Source organism: Pseudorca crassidens, chromosome 14, assembly GCF_039906515.1.
Source record: "Pseudorca crassidens isolate mPseCra1 chromosome 14, mPseCra1.hap1, whole genome shotgun sequence".
Taxonomy (NCBI): Eukaryota; Metazoa; Chordata; class Mammalia; order Artiodactyla; family Delphinidae; genus Pseudorca; species Pseudorca crassidens.
The window spans coordinates 89721308-89740826 of record NC_090309.1 but is presented as its reverse complement, the minus strand read 5'-3'; the positions used below and the strand labels follow the sequence as shown (position 1 = coordinate 89740826).

The 19519-nt window shown below is 51.6% G+C and overlaps 1 protein-coding gene across 1 annotated transcript in view; it reads left to right on the top strand.

Moving 5' to 3' along the window:
* Nucleotides 1-3326: 3326 nt before the first annotated feature.
* Nucleotides 3327-19519, top strand: part of COLEC11 (collectin subfamily member 11) — a 34347-nt gene continuing 18154 nt past the window's right edge. Inside the window, exons 1-5 of the mRNA XM_067703779.1 lie at nucleotides 3327-5715; nucleotides 8036-8290; nucleotides 8514-8638; nucleotides 12597-12739; nucleotides 19312-19383. Of these exons, the coding sequence (XP_067559880.1) occupies nucleotides 12622-12739; nucleotides 19312-19383 (190 nt within the window). The 5' untranslated portion in view covers nucleotides 3327-5715; nucleotides 8036-8290; nucleotides 8514-8638; nucleotides 12597-12621. The remainder of the gene's footprint in view (nucleotides 5716-8035; nucleotides 8291-8513; nucleotides 8639-12596; nucleotides 12740-19311; nucleotides 19384-19519) is intronic.

The following is a 19519-nucleotide window of genomic DNA, read 5'->3' as shown; positions in this document are numbered from 1 at the left end:
ACCTACCTCTCGTCACGACGGGGTGCCGTGCACTCCAGATTAGGGCCCTTGGCTGTGCCGGCTGGGCTCCTGGACCACGTCTGCTCTGTGTCCACCAGCGAGCAGGCTTAGCGGATGGGTGGGGGGGTCCTCACACTTGGGGCAGGGGGCCTGGCCTTGCTCTGGGCTGTCGTGGGCTCTGGAGAAATGAAGCCTTCAGGCGGAAGCAGGCCGTGGTTAACGTCCTCGTGGACAAAGTGGTGAAGAGATACGGCTGCACGGTGCTGTGACCCCGGGGAACATTCCCAGCCAGAGACACATGGGTTTGATCTGGCTCCTGTGTCCAGATTTCTCAGTTATGTCTGAGAAATGTAAATAATAACTGGGAGATGAGCCAGATTCTTGTCCCAGTCCCCTGGAAGTGGCCCGTCTCTTTGGAGGTCAGAGTTCCTGAGGGAAAAGCCTGTTCCTGGTGGCCATGACTTTCGCGCGTTCCAGAACAAGCCGAGGGGAAGGAGGAAAAAGGGAGGAGGGAGACAGGGAAGCCCAGAGGAGAAGCACTTAGTGATTCTGATGGCTTTTGGTACTTGTTTGCAAAGCAGGTGTAAACATGGTTTATGATCTAAAAATGGTTCTAATTTGCAATCTACTGGAAATAGGCAAGTTAGTCTAAAATTATCACTTGTTTTTGTAACAGAGTAATTCTCAGGTTATTGGCGCTTTTTATAAAAAGTGCTTAACATTTCAGGGCTCAGAAGCAGAAGGTAAGTACCCCCCGTCTATCAGCTGTGAGACAAGAAAGGGGGCTGGGAGGAGGGAGGGTGGCCTTGGGACGGCCGTGTGTGATCTGCTGTCCTTGAGGTCTGGTCGGCATGTCCCCTGCCTGTGTGAGCACGGGCCAGTGCTCTAATTCTCTGCCCTGTCTCCTGAGCTGTAAATGGAGCGGTGATGCCTTGCTCGGGGGCTGGTTGTGAGGACTGAGTAGTGATGCTGATCCTAGCCAGGCCCCCGGGAGCTGAGCCTTCACCCCATGTGCATCAAACACAGCCCAGCGACTGCGTCTCAGTGGCGTGGGTGTGCAGCGCAGCCGCCGTCCCAGTCCTCTGGTCGGGGGTGTCCCAGTGGCCGTGGGCATCTTTGGGGTCTGGCCACGGGGTTCTCACTTCTGCACTCTTGGCATTTGGGGCTTAGTTATTCTTTGTGGTGGAAACTCCTGGGCGTTGTTGGATGTTTAGCAGTGTCCTGGAAGCCAGTGCCCCTCGCCCCCTCCACGGTGTGACTACTGAGACTGTCCTCAGAACATTGCCAGATGTCCCCTGGCGGGGAGTTGGGGCAAGGCTGAAGCTGGGCTAGGGTTGCATTATTTTGGATTTAAGTTGGTTGAGTGGTTCACAGTGATTTCCACGTACAAAGAGCTCATCAGTTACAGCCTGGACAATGGTGTGGTCAGTTCAAAAACTCAGATTATTCTCTGCACAAAACAAACTCAAAATGCCTGAGATCAAACACCTCATATGAAAGAAATGAGTTTCTTCCAAATGTAACTACCAACCTAAAGAAGTACATGACATACCAATAATGGCTTAGGAAGTTGAAATAAATGTTTTAAAAGCTACCAGGAATAAATTCAGATAACCATGCTAGGGAAAATACTGAGTTACTGTCTATTCTTTCAATAGAAAAGCATTGTCATGGCAGGAGGCGAGGACAGAGTATGCAGCCTAATAATATAGAACAAAAGAAAGGTAGTGTCAGGCAGCTTTTTTTTTTTTTTTTTTTTTGCGGCACGCAGGCCTCTCACTGCTGTGGCCTCTCCCGTTGTGGAGCACAGGCTCCGGACGTGCAGGCTCAGTGGCCATGGCTCACGGGCCCAGCCGCTCTGCGGCCTGTGGGATCTTCCCAGACTGGGGCACGAACCCATGTCCCCTGCATCGGCAGGCAGACTCTCAACCACTGCGCCACCAGGGAAGCCCCAGGCAGCTTTTTTTAAGTGCAAGTTTTAATTTTGACACAGTTGTAGCTTCACGTGCAGCTGTAAGAAGTAAACCAGAGGAGTCCGTGTACCCTGTCTCCCCAGTGGTAACAGGTCCTGCGGGAGCAGGGCCCACATCACGGGTCACAGACGTCCCTCTGTCCCTCTCTTACACCACGCCCACCTCCTCAGGCCCTGGCCACCACTGGTCCGTTCATTTTGTAGTTTCATCATTTCAGTACCATTCTATAAACGGAAGCAGGCAGTGCAGAACCTTTGTAGGACTGGCTCTTTTCATTCAGAATTCTCTGGAGACCCTCCCAGTTGGTGCTGTGTCTGTAGTTGGTTCCTTTACCACCGAGCGGTGCTCCCTGGTATTGAGGACCAGAGTTTCTTTAACCAGCCGCCATTGAAGGACGTCTGAGTTGTTCTCAGTTTGGGGCTGTTAGGGATTCAGCTGCTATAAACCGCCGTGGATGTTCAGGTTTTCATGTGAAGGTAAGTCTTGGCTCCTGGGGTAAACGCCCAGGAGTGCAATCGCCGGGTTGTAGGGTAGTTGCATGTTCAGTGTCTTAAGAAAGTGCCCAACTGTTCCCAGAGCGGCTGCACCATTACATCCCCCCCAGCTTGTCATCCTCGACAGCATTTGGGGTCCTTGCTCCTTTCAGTGGCAGCCATTGTGACAGGTGTGCGGTGTGCCTCACTGTGGGTGTGAGGGGCGTTTCCCTGGTGGCCAGTGATGTTGGGACATCTTTCATGTGCTTCTTTGCCATCCGCACAGACTCTTGGTTGTAATAGCTTTTCATGTTGTGGCCCAATTTTTTAACTGGATTGTTATTTTCCTGTTGAGTTTTGAGAGTACTTTATAATTCTAGATAAAAGACCTTTGGTAGATATATAGTTTGTGAATATTTTTCCCCCTCCTATAGCATGTTTTTGCATTTTAATAGGGTTTTCATTTTGATGAAGTACAATTTATCAATTTTTGCTTCTGGGGATTGTACTTTTGGTGTTTTATGTCTAAGAGCTATTTGCCTATCCCTAGATCCTGAAGATTTTTCTCCTGTGTTTTTTCTAAAAGTTTTATAATTTTACACTTAAGTTCGTGATCTATTTTGAGTTAATATTTGTATAAGGTTCACCTGTTGCCTCTGGATGTTGAGCTGCTCCAGCACCATTTATTAAAAAGACCATCCTCGGGCTTCCCTGGTGGCGCAGTGGTTGAGAGTCCACCTGCCGATGCAGGGGACGCGGGTTCGTGTCCCGGTCCGGGAAGATCCCACATGCTGCGGAGCCTGCGCATCTGGAGCCTGTGCTCCGCAATGGGAGAGTCCACAGTGGTGAGAGGCCCGCGTACCGCCAAAAAAAAAAAAAAAAAAGACCATCCTCCTTCCACTGAGTTACTTTTGCTCCTTTGTCAAAAATCAGTTGGGTCTAGGGAATTCCCTGGCAGTCCAGTGGTTAGGACCCGGTGCTTTCACTGCGTGGCCCAGGTTCAATCCCTGGTCGGGGAACTAAAATCCCGCAAGCCACGCTGAGTGCCGCGTAGGCCAGTTAGCACATGAAAAGATGCACTGGTCAGGAGGGAAATGAAAGTCAAAACTACAAAGAGAGCGACCTCACACCTTTTGGGATGGCTGCTATCAAAGCAAAACAAAACCAAACCCAGAAAATAGCAAGTGCTGGTGAGGCTGTGGAGAAATTGGAACCCTTGTTGGTGGGAATGTAAAGTGGTACAGCCACTTCGGAAGACAGTATGGCAGCTCCTCAAAAAAGTAAAAATAGAGCTACCATACGGTCCAGCAACTTCACTTCTGGGTATAACCAAAAGAATTAAAAGCAAGGTCTGGAAGAGATATTTGTACACCCACGTTCATAGCATTATTCACAGGAGCTAAAATGTAAAAGCAACCCCAGTGTCCACCAGTGGATAAATAGATAAGCAAAACATGGTCTGTACATACAGTGGGACATTACTCAGCCTTAAAAAGCAGGGGAGGGACTTCCTTGGTGGTCCAGTGGGTAAGAGTCCACGCTCCCAGTGTAGGGGGCCCGGGTGTGATCCCTGGTTGGGGAACTAGATCCTGCACGTGTGCCGCAACTAAAGATCCCCTGTGCTGCAACTAAGACCTGATGCAGCCAAAGTAAATAAATAAATATATATATAAAAAAATTGGACTTCCCTGGTGGTGCAGTGGTTAAGAATCCACCTGCCAATGCAGGGGACACGGGTTTGATCCCTGGTCCGGGAAGATCCCACAAGTCGCGGAGCGACTAAGCCCGCGTGCCGCAACTACTGAATCCCACGCACCTAGAGCCCGTGCTCCGCAACAAGAGAAGCCACCGCAGTGAGAAGCCTGCGCACTGCAACCAAGAGTAGCCCCCGCTCGCCGCCAACTGGAGAAAGCCCACACACAGCAATGAGGACCCAATGCAGCCAAAAATAAAATTAAAACAAAACAAAGCAAAATAAATTTAAAAAAAAGGAAGGGGATTCTGACAACTGCTATCACGTGGATGAACCTTGAGGACATTAGATTAAGTGAAATAAGCCAGTTACACAAATACTCTGTGATTCCACTTACCTGAGATGCTTAGAATAGTCAGTTCATAGAAATGAAAAGTCGAATGGTGGTGGCCAGGGGCTGAGATGGGGGGACAGTGGAGAGTTATGTTTAATGGGGACAGAGGTTCAGTTTTACAAGGTGGAAAGAAATATGGAGCCGGATGGTAGTGATGGTTGCGTGACATTATGAATGTATTTAATACCATTGAACTCTACAGTTAAAGAGATTAAGAGGATAAATTTTATGTTATGTGCATTTTATTTAAAAAAACTTAACAAAATCAGTTGGGTACATTTGTGTGGGTTCTCTGTTCTGTTCCATTGTATAATAAGTCTTGAAACTGGGTAGACTGATTCCTCTTTATTCTTTTTCAAAATTATTTTAGCTATTCTGGTTCCTTTGTCTTTCATATACATTTTAGAATAGTATTGTCTGTATCTGTAAAAACTCTTGCTGAGATTTCAATAAGAATTGTGTTAAGCTTGTAGATCGGTTTTGGGGGAAATGACATCCTATGCGGAGCCTTCTGGTCATGAACATGACATGTCTCTCCGTTTGTTTAGATCGTCTGTGATTTTCTCACCAGCATGTTGTGTTTCAGCATATAGGTCCTATACATGTTTTGTTAGATTTATACCTACAAATTTCATTTTATTGAGCAATTGTAAATTGTATTGCTTTTAATTTCAGTGTCCATACGTTCACTGCTAGCTTATAGAAATACAACTGATTTTTGTATGTTTATCTTGTATTCTGAGACCTTGCTGAACTCACTTAATAGTTCTAGAAGTTTTTTGTAGACTCCTTGGGATTTTCTCAGCAGACAGTCGTGTCATCTGCAACAAGGGACTGTTTTACTTTTCCCTTTCTGATCCCTGTGGCTTTTGTTTCCTTTCCATGCCTTCTGCATGGGCTGGAACTTCCAGCATGTTGCTAAATAAGAAGTAAGATTGCTGTCCTGATTTTCCTGATCTCAGGAGGGGACACTCAGCCTTCACCTGAGGATGATGTTAGTGTTGGTTTTTAAAAATAGATGCTCTTTGATGAAACAGGAAGACATTTTTCCAAAGGACATGCAAATGGCCGACAGACACATGAAGCGATGTTCAACATCGCTAATCATCAGGGAAATGCACATCAAAACCGCGCGCTATCACCTCACACCTGCCAGAATGCCGGGCATCAAGAAGATGAAAGGTAATGAGTGTTGCCGAGAGTGTGGAGAAAACACTGTTGGTGGGAATGTACATTGGTGCAGCCACTATGGAAAACATCATGGAGGCTCCTCAAAAAAGTAAAAATGGAATTACCATATGGTTGTGCAATTCCACTTCTGGGTATTTATGCAAAGGTAAGAAAACATTATCAAAGGGATGTCTGCCCTCCCAGGTTTATTGGAGCATTATTCACAATAGCCAAGGTACAGAAACCTAAGTGCCTGTCAAAGGATGAATGATAAAAGTGTGAGATAAATATATATATACACACACAATCGAATATTATTCAGCCATTAGGAGAAATGTCCTTCCATTTGTGATGGCGTGGTTGGCCCTTGAGGTCATTATGCTAAGTGAGATAATCCAGACAGAGAAAGACAAATATTGTATGATATAACTTACATGTGGGTCAGAGGAAGCCAAACTCGTAGAAACGGAGGGGAGTGTTGGTTGCCAGGGTTAGGGTTGGGGAATAGGAGAGATGTTTCAGGGTACAAATGTGCAACTAATAGATAAATAAGTCCTGGAGATCTGATGCACAGTATAGTGAATATAGACAACAATATTTTACTTAAATCATCAAAACTTCTGAGAGACTAGATCTTAATTATTCCCACCACAAAAGAAGCAATGACAACTATATGGTGTAATGGAGTGCTAAATAATTTTACAATTGTAGGCAGCCATATTACCAGGCACAGGTGTATCAGATCAACACGTTATATACCTTGGACTTGCACATTGTATGTCAAATATATTTCAGTAAAAAAATATATCTTCTATCCAAATAAATGGATGCTCTTTGTCAAGGTGAGGAAGTTCCCTGTCTATTCTTATTTTTCTGAGAGTTTTTATCATGAAAGGGTGTTGGATTTTGTCAAATGCTTTCACTGCCTCGATTGATATGATCATGTGATTTTCCTCTGTTGGCTTGTTAGTATGGTGGATTACTCTGGTTGACTTTTTTTTTTTGTGGTACGCGGGCCTCTCACTGTCGTGGCCTCTCCCGTTGCGGAGCACAGGCTCCGGACGCGCAGGCTCAGCGGCCATGGCTCACGGGCCCAGCCGCTCCGCGGCATGTGGGATCCTCCTGGACTGGGGCACGAACCCGTGTCCCCTGCATCGGCAGGTGGACTCTCAACCACTGCGCCACCAGGGAAGCCCCTGGTTGACTTTTTTTATATCCTCCTTGTTCTGTTTAATTCTTTATCATTCCATCGTGAACATTTCTCCAGGTCATTAAAATTCTTCAAACACTGCATTCTTTTTTTTTGTTTTTTACACATCTTTATTGGAGTATAATTGCTTTACAATGGTGTGTTAGTTTCTGCTTTATAACAAAGTGAATCAGTTATACATACACATATGTTCGCATATCTCTTCCGTCTTGCGTCTCCAAACACTGCATTCTTTTTTTTTTTTTTGCGGTATGCAGGCCTCTCACTGTTGTGGCCTCTCCTGTTGCGGAGCACAGGCTCCGGACGTGCAGGCTCAGTGGCCATGGCTCACGGACCCAGCAGCTCCGTGGCATGTGGGATCTTCCTGGACCGGGACACAAACCTGTGTCCCCTGCATCGGCAGGCAGACTCTCAACCACTGCGCCACCAGGGAAGCCCCCAAACACTGCATTCTTAATGACTGGTTGATTTTTGAATATTGACCCAGCCTTGCATCCCCAAAATACCCCACTTGTTTATAAATAGCTTGCAAATCCTTTTATATATTGCTCAATCCTCTTTCCTGATATTTTGTTAAAGATTTTTGCATCTATATCCTTCCGGGTTATTGGTCTGTAGTTTTCTTCTTTGGTATTGTCTTTGTCTGGTTTCAGTGTCAGGGTAACACTAACTTCATAAAATGAATTGGTAAGTGTTCCCTCCTCTTCTATTTTCTGGTAGAAGTGTGTAGAATTGGTGTTAATTTTTCTTTAAACGTTTGGTAGAATCCTCCTGTGAAACCATCTGGCCTAGAGGTTTCCTTTTAGGGAGTTTTAAAATTACAAATGCAATCCCCTTAATTGCTATAGGGCTGTTAAATTCTCTGTTTCATATTGGGTCCATTGTGGTAGTTTGTGTTTTCCAGGAAGTGGTCTGTTTTCATCTAAGTTGTCAAATTTTCTTATGCTATCAGGTGGTTTTAATAAAGAATCCATTCTTTTTCATGGATTTTGTGGTGTGTGTGGAATTTGTCAGTTCTAAAATTTGTAATTTGTTATGACTTCTCTTGTCAGTCTTAATAAGTATTCACTTTTGGACCTCACTTTTTATGATCATAATTTGATATGTGTCTTTTTCTTAAAGGACCCCCATCCGCCCCTTCGCGTATAAGTCAGGCCACACAGGAGCTGGACCTGCCCAGCCCCCTCCAAAGACGTGGATTTGGCATGTGTTTGTTGCCTTAAATGACACTCCTGTGAGCCGAGGGAGTTTGGGGCCTCACCACCGGTTAGGTCTCGACACGCAGCAGACGAGTACTTTATGCTTTTGGAGTGAAACCTATATGGAAAAACTGCAAAATATGCCAGCCTGTATTTAGTCCTGTCCGTGTGATACCAGGTGACAGTTGTTGCTCTTCTTTCTACTTTCCTAAATTTCCACGATACACATGCTTATTTTTTCAAAAAATGAGAGGAACAGAAAAGGTGGATAAAAAGGGACTGACTGGGGAGTTTGGGGTGCAGAGTTAGGGAGGCGTCTCCAGGAGGGGCCCCAAGACCCCGACATCTCACATGTTTCCAAGTTCCCACACTCCCTTCTCCGCCTCATGCATTTCAAACAGGAAGCTGTTTGCAGATAATACCGCAGCCCCAGCCTGAGTTGCCGGGCAGTCTGACAGCCAGGCCTCTTGCCCGACGTGTGGGACCGCGGCCCGAAAACAGCAGCCTGGTCTGGCGCACGCCTCAGGTAGGGACGCTCTGCTGGCCACTCTGCAGCCTTGGGAGCGGGACGGGGTTGGGGAACCCGCGGGAGATGCTCAGGCGGGAAGGCGAGGCTCCTGACGGGGCACAGGTAGGAACTGGGTGCAGGGCCGAGGGATTTGCTCTCAGATCAGGTGTGTCGCAGGGATCAGGCCAGAATTCTGAGGCTTGATTGATTCGGTAGCTCACGGTGGAAACTTCCTGGAGCCGAGCGCCGGGCACCAGAGCTACCAGTTACTAGGAGATGATCAGGTTTCCATAGGTTCAAAGGGGTGACGCAGTTTTTCCTGCATCCCAGCCGGGGTACAAGCGGCCGCAGAACCCCCGTCCCAGCCCCTGGCACACACGCCTTCCTGAGCAGCTAGCTCAGGCTCCTGGGGCCTGGTGGATCCCCCAGCGGGGGCGACGGGGCGACCAGCTCCTCTCTGCTCAGTGGCCAGCCTCTCTGTTTCGGGCTCAGTGGTGGGAGTCCCAGATGTGGGGCGAAAGGCGGGGCTGGAGAAGGCAACTTTCAAGGGCACATAGGGTCACCCTGTACGGGGTGGGGTCATCCTGCCTCCAAAATTGGATTCCACAGCGTCCCAGGGGCCCTCCTGCCTTGGCCCTGGCTGTCCCGCCGAAGTTAGGCAGTGGTTCTGAAGTTAAGAGGTAAAGTTTGGAAGCCACTGAGTGTGCATAACTGGATTTTTCTGTTTGATGGGAAGCACGTTGCCCGGGTAGCAAGCAGAGCGGCGCCCCAAACGTTCACAGCTGTTCAGTTCTATTTACGAATTTGAAAAATCTATATGCCAAATAAAAGAACAGACAGATGATTTGCATAAGGCTTGGGGAGGTAATAGGGAAAAGGCCTCTTCTTGCTTCATGGTCTTGGTAAAAAGATAGGAAAAATGTGTGCCCTTGGGGTGAAACTCTGTCAGTGCCATAGTCGCTGGGGAAGGCCCAGTGTCACTGTAGGGGTGGGGGTGGGGTGTCTGCCTGCCAGTGAGACCCGCGACGCTTCTAGGGACGTGCTTCTCTGCAGGCATTCACGGTGCCCGTAAGACGGTGGGCCCTGCTGTAGACATTTAATGAAAACGTACAGTTGCACGTTTGGCCCATTAAGCCGCACTTTTTTCCCTATTTCATTGTTATATCATGTTTCTACCAAGAATTCCAAATTGAATTTCCTTTCTTCTCGGCCAAGCTGGCCTCCTTCACGGAGGGGTGGGCCCCAGCTGGGAGATAAGGATGTTTTTCTTGAAGAGACCCAGGAGGAGCTGCAGCCTCCCCGTTTATAAAACAAAATTCCTCTTGTAAGAGGGCAGGAAGGAGCCCGAAGTCTGGGAAAGAGGCTCCCACCAGGGCTGCCCGCACTGATTCCTGCTGCAGGACCCGAGGTGGGCCCAGACGCGTGAGCGGGCCAAGGGCCGAGGGCCAGCGGGAGGGCAGCCCCGGCTTCCCTGCACTCCGGGCCCTCTGCCCCTCGCTCCCCCTCCTTGGGAGGTGGCATCTGATCTTCTGCAGTGTGAGAGCAGCGAGTCTTGCTGAACAAGGTGGCTGTCTTCTGACCCAGTTGTCTCTAGCTAGAGAGGAAATTCCCATGCAGTTCCCGAGACATTTAAAACAATCTAAACACAGCTGGCCTCCCACACATACCAAGAGGCAAGCATCCATTGGCCTGAGCACAAAAGTCAGGGGAGCAAGTGTTTATCGTGGCTTTTTAAAAACCGCCAGCTAGTTGACACGTAACATTCTATTATCATCGCATTCAAGAAGTACCTCCTTGAAAGGAACAGGCGACTTGCCGCTAAAGCAGCAGCTACGCTCTTCATGGTTAAGAACACAGTGTGATCACCCGGGCTGGCCGCACACTTGGCGGTGCTGCTTTGTTCAAAGACCATTAGGAATCCAGGCCCCAATCCCATTGTCCGGCCCTCTACGTGGGTCCGCACAGGCCGCGTGTCCGAGGCGCTGGCCCTGGGAACACCATGGGAACGTGGAAAGCCATCAGCAGAAGAGTGTCACGTCCTATGTGAGTTGCCGCTGGGAACCTCTGGGCGTTCATTCATTCATGTGCCCATCCTTCCATTCACTCGCTCAGCTTAGCGCCTGCAAACCCCAGGCCTGAGTGCTCCAAGCTCTTCCAGTTACGGCTGCAGGTGCTCACGGCGGCCGATGTCCGGGATGAGCTGCTCGCTTGGGGGTCAAGGCTTAGCTGACAAAGGAGACGGAGAGAGCCAGCTCACCGGGGCCCGCACGCCTGAAGGGCCCTGCAGCCTCTCACTGCCTCCTATTCACTGTCTTTAAAACCAGGGGCCATATACGTCACCAGGGGGTCCGGGGACTAAATAAGGCGTGTGTGTCCACGTTTGGTGTGCAGTAAACGTTAGCTCCTTTTCTCTCCACCAAACGTGAATGTTAGAAAAGTAGATAAAATAAAAGCCCACTACTGCTGTGACTGAGGGGGGAGGGTGGGCCCTTACTTTGATTCGGGGAAGCTGACAGTTGGGCCGAGTGAGCAACGGTGCTGACAGGACAGCGTTAGGAAGTCCCAGGCCAGCCCATCGTCACCACTTCTTAGTTGTCACTGAGGTCTCTGCCTCTGGCCTCCTGGCCCGTGAGGCTGGAATGACGTGCCCATCCCTGTGCAGGGTTACATGAGCACCATGTTGTCCCCGATCTGGTGAGCAGTCCTCCCCCTGCCTTGTCCCTACAGGATCAGATCTGTGACCACACGTGGGGAGCCGGGGCCTCACTGCAGGACGGCACGGATGACTGTCACCTCTGTCCCCTTCGTGGAAGATCTGGCTAACGCACAGGCTCTTCACGGGGGGCACAGAACGCTCTCACTCAGCAGCTCTGCTTCCAGCCCTTCATTTGTCTGGAAGCCAGGGCCGGCTGTGGGACTCCTTCCCAGGGTGTGGTGGCCAGGATGTCAAAAGCTGCTGTCCAGTGGGGCCGGCCTGGTGCTGAGCTGCGTGCACCGCTGCCTGTTCTTCCTCAGGGTGACCCCAGGACGCTTGCCTCGCTGTAAGGTGAGGGAACAAGCTGACAGGAGATGCAGTCTAGCCAGGGCGCTGGTCCAGGTGCAGCCGGATGCACAGCTGTCTCCCAGCATTGTGACATCCAGACACCAAGGTCCCGGGGGGCAGACCTCAAAGTCTGCGTGCTTCCTCACTGGCCCATGGCGAGGGGACCAGCACAGGGACGGGGGGGCAGCTGTGTCCTTCCAACCTCTGTCCCTGTCCCACACCCTTTGGTGACGGGGGCTTCCTCATTGACGTGAGGACATAGTAAGCTACAGGAGTGTGCGGCAGCATAACGTTGATGAATCCTGGAGCACGATGTTGAGTCAAGTAGGTAAGACGACACACAGCGTGACCCAGTATCTCATGAAACTCAGAACCTGGCACACTAGACACGGCGTTGTCTAAGAATGCATGCACTGAGGCTGTTTTGGAAACAGCAGGAGAAGGTGGGCTCAGGTGAGGAGAGCGGCTCCTCCGAGGGGAGGCCGGGGGCGGGATGGGCAGCAGGGACTCGGGTCAGGGGCCCGGACGTGTGAAGCGGATGCTCACCAATGTTTGTTTTATGGCTGAGCGTCCGAGTTTTCACGTAACGGTAAACATGCCTCTGTGTGTATCAGGTATCAGTTATAAGGAATCAGAAGAAGAATCTGGAGTAACGCATCCGGAGTGGTGACTGTTGTCACTGCTGGGCGAAGGGGATGTCTCGGTGGAGGTTTCAGTCGGCACCCGAGTGAGAGAGACAGAGTGACAGAGAGGGAGACAGACAGAGCGACAGGGAGAGAAAGAGGCACCAAAGCACTGACAGCCGCTCCAGGGCAGCTGCCACCGCAGCCCCCGAGCGGGGCGAGTGTGGTGGCCGGCGCGCCTGCACACTGTCTCTTGCTGTCCCGGTTCCCGGAATTCCCGTCACTGTTTACTGCTTCTCCCTCCCTTCAGGAGTCAACGTGCTGCGAGGCTCACCATGAAGCAGGCTCTGGCTCTCATTGGCCTGGCCTTCCTGTCGGTGCTCCGGGCTGGGGGCGCTCAGCAGACGGTGGACGACACCTGCTCCGTGCAGATTCTCGTCCCCGGCCTCAAAGGTAACTTCCGCCGGGCCTCCCGGAGGTCAGGGCCTCCCGGGCAGCGGCCGGAGTGCAGGCGGGAGCTGCGTGCGAGCGGCGGATGCAGAGCTCATCCCGCGTCCCCGGGCCGCTCGGGGCCCGGCCGTGGGAAAATCTGCCCCGTCGATGGCCCTGGTCCCCCCTTCTGTAAAGTCCAGGGTCAGACTGTACGTGGCGTCCACACTGTCTTCAGGCGAGGGATCCTGTAATTCTGAAACCAGACGTTCGTGTGCAGCTCGGTCCTCTCTTCAGGGACCCTGTAAGGCGTCCGAGGTGTGTTCCAGGCACTGCACACGTCACCTGCAGCGCCTCTCAGGGTGAAATGCTCTCATTGTGCAGATGAGGCCGGTCCAGGCTCAGGGAAACTTAGCAGTTTGGCTAAGTGGGTTGCGTAGCTCTGAAGCCTGGGCTCCTGTTACGGTTCCTGAGAGCTCTTTATTCCTTCTTCGAAAAATCAAGAAAACTTCTCCTGCGCTTTGTCTGTAATTCACCTCCAGGGGGAGCTGCCTCTGCAGACCAGGGATGGGTGGGCACCAGCACAGGGGGAGGACCTTCACTCAAAAAGTCACCGGGTTCTACCATGCACGGGCAGGAGATCCCAAACCTCGTGGCTCCCAAGCAGGACCAGCTCCGTAATTCGAGGGGCCCCATGCAGATGAAAATGTGGGATCTTTTGTTCAAAAGTTAGAAAGAATTTCAAGACGGGGACAGGGCACCTCCACCACGTGGGGCGAGCATGCCCCTTGGGCCTTGTGCTCCTAGGAGCAGCGGGCAGGGTCCCGCATCCCCAGATTCCACTCTGCCCCTCCTGCCCCTAAAGGGCTGTGTGTGCTCTTAGTAATGAAGTTACACGGCCGTTTGTTTTCTGCTCTAAAATTGCTCGGGGCCTCTGAAGCACACAGCTCCTGACTCAGCGAACCTCCGATAACCTGGGAAACATACACCGGGAGGAGGCCCTAAAGAACGGTTTAAGCGTATATTCATTGTTATAGAAAGAGTCAGTCATTTTTATTTATTTATTTATTATTATTGTTACTTTTTTGGCTGCACTGCAGCTTGTGGGATCTTAGTTCCCTGACCAGGGATTGAACCCGGGCCCCCTGCATTGGGAGTGTGGAGTCTTAACCACTGGACTGCCAGGGAAGTCCCAGAGTCAGTGACTTTAAACAGTCTCTTCCTAACCCCATTAAAAATATACAAATACACAGAAATAGGAAAAAATCTAGACGGAGATATACTGGCATGCTAGCAGCAGTGCTTCTCTCTGAGCACGGAGTTGTGGGTGTCTGGGAAAGCTCGGTCCAGATATTCTACTGTATAGCCACATTCGCCATTTAAATATAAAACTGGGACACTATCAATATTCAGATGTCCCTGGGTTTTCAAGCACATCTTGAGGGTACTCTGAGACAGATGCTTTTTGACATCTGCGTCGGTGACCATTTCTGCTGCATCCATGTTAAGGGCGTTCCAACCCGCGTGCTCGGCGGGTCCCCTGCAGTGCTTCCTTCTCCGAGGGTGGCCCGCTCCAGGGACACCTCACCTCCTCTAAGCAATGATTTCTCACCACCCAACACCATGCTGTGGTCGGTGATGAGCCACTGTATTGCCAGGTGGAGGCATGGTCCACAGTGATGAGCCACTGTATTGCCAGGTGGAGACATGGTCCACAGAGAGCCGACTTGCTGTCACTCTCCTGCTCCTCCCCCGTTCGCAGACTGAGTGTCTGCAGCGAGCAGACACGGTGTGGGTCCTCCAGCGGAGGGGTCTGCCAGGGAATCTGCGGGGCCCCTGCTCTCCAAGGCTCATCTTCTGGCAGGTGGTCAGACAGGCTCCCGAGTGGTGCTGAAGCTGTGTGGGATGTTTGGGGCCATGGGCAACATGCAGACCACGTGCTACCCACAGTGTGTGTTCCGGATCCAGCATTTCAGTGGCAGCATCGTTTCACACGTCCGGTTTCACGCTAGTCTGTCAGCACCAAAGCAGCGATTTTGGTGGAGAAACTTAGTATATTTATGAAAGCCTCTAGAAACTGGATATCTTGTTCTTTTCTAAATTTCCAGCTTTGCTGGGGGTGGAACTGACAGATGGAAGCTCTGTCTATTCAAGGTGTGCATCGTGATGCTCGAATAGGCAGGTACCTTGTGGACGGATCGCTGTCACGCTGATGACCACACCCACCTCACCTTGTTACCCTCTGTGCGTGTCTTGTTGTGACGCAGAAGCGTGGGTCAGTGAGAGTTCCTTCTTTGTGATGCGAGGGTGCTGAGCCGAAACAGAGGAGGGGTTTCATGCTCTGACTTGGGCAGCAGGGGTGAGAGTGGAGGAGAGAAATCTATGGCAGCAAAGCAAGTCTGGGGCTTCTAAGCAGCAAACGTTCAGGCCCATGTGGATGTGCGTCCCCTGCAAAGTGAAGATTGGCATCACGGCAGAGCTCCTTCCCCGGATCCGCGTCTCGTGCAGCGTGGGGCAGCGGCGGGCCGGCCGCCCTCTGCCCGGCGCCTGGTCCCACCCAGCTCCTCCTCAGACCAAGCTCCGACCTCGAGGACATTCTATGCTGCTCTCAGGGCACAGAGAGCAGGATGCGCCGGAGAGCCAGGGCAGTCTGTGAAAGATCTGATTACAGCACATGTGCCAGGGCCTGCCTTGGTCGGTGGAGATAAACATAATTCAGGCCCCGCCCTTAAGATGAAAGAGGCAGGTGAGGGGTCTCCGTTCGTTCATCAGCCGCGTCTGTGTTACAGGCCCCACCAGGCCAGGCTTAGCCTGCGAGCGTGGAGCCAGTGCCCGTTTCCTTGGAGACGGAGCCTGGAGGTGGCAGGAGGTCTCTGGGGACATGGTGCCCGGCTGCTTCCGGCCCGTCCCGGTGCTTCCTCCTGCGAATCCACACTGGGCTTCAGAATCCTTCTCAAGGACTCCAGGCGGCCTTCTCCTTGAGAAGAAAGTCATGTGCTATTACAGACCTAAACGTAGCACATTATCTTTGTATCTGGAGAGAGTAACAACTCATTCTGATGGAAGAGCAGTCTTTCCTTGATGGCTGGAAAAATGGGTTGTAGGTAGGAAAACACTGGTGTGTATTAGCAAGCCTGCTGCTCAGAGATTTTAAAAGGGCATCGTTATTCTTACAGGTTTTATCAAATTAACTGAAAGAAGGTTGATAAAGCCAATAATGTGACTAACACGTGCACGTGGGGATTTCACGCTTCTGAAATGCTGCTCTGGGCCAGTTCCCTCCTCAGCTCTGGTCTCCCTGCCTCTTTCCTGTCCTGACTGCTTTCTCTCCCAGAGGAGGGTCCAGTCGGGGACGTGGCCTGCTTGTTCTCTGATTAGGGTTTTGCTGCCCGGAGCTGGAGAGCTGGCTTGTCGCCTGTCTCTGGCCTGGCTCTTCATCATAAAGTGGACGTGATCCCTGCCTCACGGGGCAGGGCGGGGGCAGGTTAAATTAATGGAACTAAGCGAATGGCTGTGTGTGAATGCTAGGAGTTCATCTTAATCTATAGAAGAAGCTGGTGGGTTTGCTTGGTGTTAATTTTCCACGATTATCCACAGAGCCGCTGTGCGGCCCAGGGCTCTCCCGGCTGCTCCAGGAGACGCAGGCGGGCACGACGTGGACCCTCCGTCCACGGGGGGCAGTGGGACGTGGGCACTGATAATGCTCGCGTCTGGCCTGGACCCTGGAACCATTAATCTCACTGTCCTCCCCTGACGCAGGCATGGGACCACGGTATTTTCCTCCTTAAAGCCTGGCGGGGGCGTCCGGTGGGCCGTACGTGTGAGGTCTGAGCGCTGTCTGTGCCCGGCCCTCCCGGCTCGTCCCACCTCACCTGTGCAGTGTCCTTTTGTCTCCTCAATCTCTGCCTGGCTGCATCTTCCTGGTTCAGCAGGTCTGCATTAAAAGCCACTTCATCAGAGAGGCCTCTTCTGATCTCAGTCTAAATTACAGCCCTTCTGTTCAAGTTCCTGCTTCATTTTATTCTCGTACCCTGTGTTGCTAATGACAATTCTGTGTCAATCTAATTCTCATTCACGTGCGTGCAGTCTTTAAACATTCCTTCTCCTCGTGGCGCTCATAGAATTTTCTCCTGATTCTTGATGTTCTGCGTGTCACTCTGACACATCTGAGTTATTTTCCCCTCATTTCTTTCCTGCTGGCACTCTGTGGGCACACGCATTGTGCTATTCGGTGATTTTCCTTAGTGCCGGGAAGTCATAGCTATTAAATCTTCACAGCTGTTAAGGCTTCGAATGTCTCTTCTCCTTTTCTGGAATTCCTGTATGATGCGTATTGGGATCTGTGGGGTTTTTTCTTCAACGCTCGACGCGATAACTTCAAAACCGAAACAAAACTTTCCATCTCCTTCTCTCTCAGTGTTGCCTTGTAGACAAGTTCTTCATCCTCATTATTTGTCTCATGAATTAGCTTTTATCATTGGCCATTCTGTTACTCAGCCTGCCTGTAGAGTAACTTGTTTCAAAAATGTGTTTCATGCACGAGATTCCCTAGTTGGTCCCCTTTCATTGCCGCTTGTTCTAGTTCGTAGCTGCCTCTTCTGTCTCATCTTTATGAGGATATTCAGTGTCTTTCACAGTCAGATTCTGGCTGCCCCGCGGAGTCCTGTTTCCTGGGTTGTTATTTCTTTTTTCACGATGTTGGTGCCCCTCCAATGTCTGCTGATTCTTGATGGTGAGATCAGTCTGTTAGTCGGTATTTCTTGGTAGACTATCAGTTCTTCTCCAAATATTACTACTGTAATGATTTCCTTTCTTTTTAAAAGATAAGAAAAAACCCGAGAACTACCCAGAGATTCAGGGGCCCGTGTGTGCCAAGTGTGTCAACCGCCCTTTAGCAGCGGTTCATGGAGCTGTCACAGCTGTGCTGGGGTGGCAGTAACGTGCCAGCCCTGCATTCCACGTTTAAATGGGATGCCCCCTCCCCTTAAGGCCAGATTATCAGTTTGGGGGATTTCACTGTGGAATCTGTAATCTCAGGGGAGCGTCTTACCAAATGAAGGCACGTGTAGAGAATTTACGGAGAATGAAAGTTCACTTGAATGTTGGCCTGCTGTTTGCACAGCTGGGCAGGTGCACGTCAGCACCCACACCCACCCGTGGGAGGCAGATACATCAGGGAAGTAGATGAGGCCACGAGACAGTGACTGTGGTACAGAGCAGGGTCCTCATCACGGGAGAACGGAGATCCAGTGAGGGGCTGAGGAACAGCTTCCTGGACAGTCAGGTGAGCAGGTGAAACCCGCACAGGTGGGTTGATGGTCACGGCCGACTAGGCAGAGGCAGCAGTGTAACCGGACCCCTGGGCTCCAGGTGCAGGCCTGTGGGGAGGAGCTTAAAAATGGGACATTATTTATAACTACATTTGGCTGTTGGTGGTTTTGAATCTCCTTTGAGAAGGGAAGTATCATAACGGACTCTGTGTTTTAGGAAGATGGTTCTGGGGTGGATTGGAGTGGGGGGCGGCGGGGGGGCACCGGGAGGGGCCTTGATGTCCCATCCGCACTCCGTCCTCTGCTCCCCCCGTGCACTGTGCTGCTCAGACAGGGTGTCTCCACGGTTGTTTGCGACCTGTCTCCTGCCCTGAGCCGCATGAGGGCGGGCTGGTGGTCCCGTCACCTCCAGAACTGCAGAGACGTGGCTGAGCGTGGAGCCCCCATGGGCATCGGGAGGGAGCGGCCGGTTGGGCTTCGCAGAGCTGGGCGATGCTTGCACTTATCCGATGAGGGAGACAGAAAAGCAGAGATGACCGTGGGGCTTGGAGCCTGGAGTCTGGGAGACTCGGTGTCTCAACGGCAGGAGCAGGAAAGTCCACAGAAGAGACTCACTTCTGGGGAAAACCACCAGGTCGACTTGGGACGTGCTAAGTGCGGGGTACCAGGGAGGCTCCACAAACAGCCCGTTTCCCTGTTTCGGTTCTGAACAAAACAGGAAATAAAGGAAAATGTGCCAAAACATGGTCAGGATCTGTGAGGAAGGCTGGGGGCGTGTGTAGCTTAGGCTGAGAGCAGGACGCACCTGGCCAGCGAACCTGAACCGGGTGATGTGCTCACCTGGTCACAGGTATCCCCGTGTGGGAGGACCCTGCCCCTGAGCAGTAGTGTACCCTCTGGGGGGTGCTCACACTGAAGGGACAAGGGGACGCCGACTCGTGTGCCCAAGTTTATTCTTCCCGAGAGTACCGGCCAGACAAGGGAAGAGAGAGGCCAGCGCGGGTGGTAAGGGGCAGCAGAGCAGCCATGGTGGGTCCTGGGGAGCCCTGTGCACCAGAAGGCAGACTGGGGCCAGCCCAGGGGGATGGATGGAGAGAGGGACAGATGCATTCCCAGAGGGAGTGGGGAGGCAAGGCAGCAGAATCCTGAGAAGAGACTTGGGGAGGGAGACCTAGAGCCAAAGCTGGGAGCAGGTTGGGAGGAAGGGGTGAAACCCCCCGGGGGTGGGATGGGAAGAGGGAGGCCAAGGGGCCTGGCTGGCGGCACACAGACACTGGACCCTGGCGCTTAGAGCAAGGTCCTAAAGGCATGTGACTTTTTCCACAGGGGATGCTGGAGAGAAGGGGGACAAAGGCGCACCAGGACGGCCTGGAAGAGTCGGCCCCACGGGAGAGAAAGGTACCTGCTGCCCCTGGGCCCCAAGGGCACAGCTGGGGCACCGGCTCCTGGAGAGCTGTTGGTGGGGAGAAGGGGGGTGCGTTCGAGAGGAACCCGGCACCTGTGTAGGTCTCGGGACTGAAGCAGGGCACAGAGA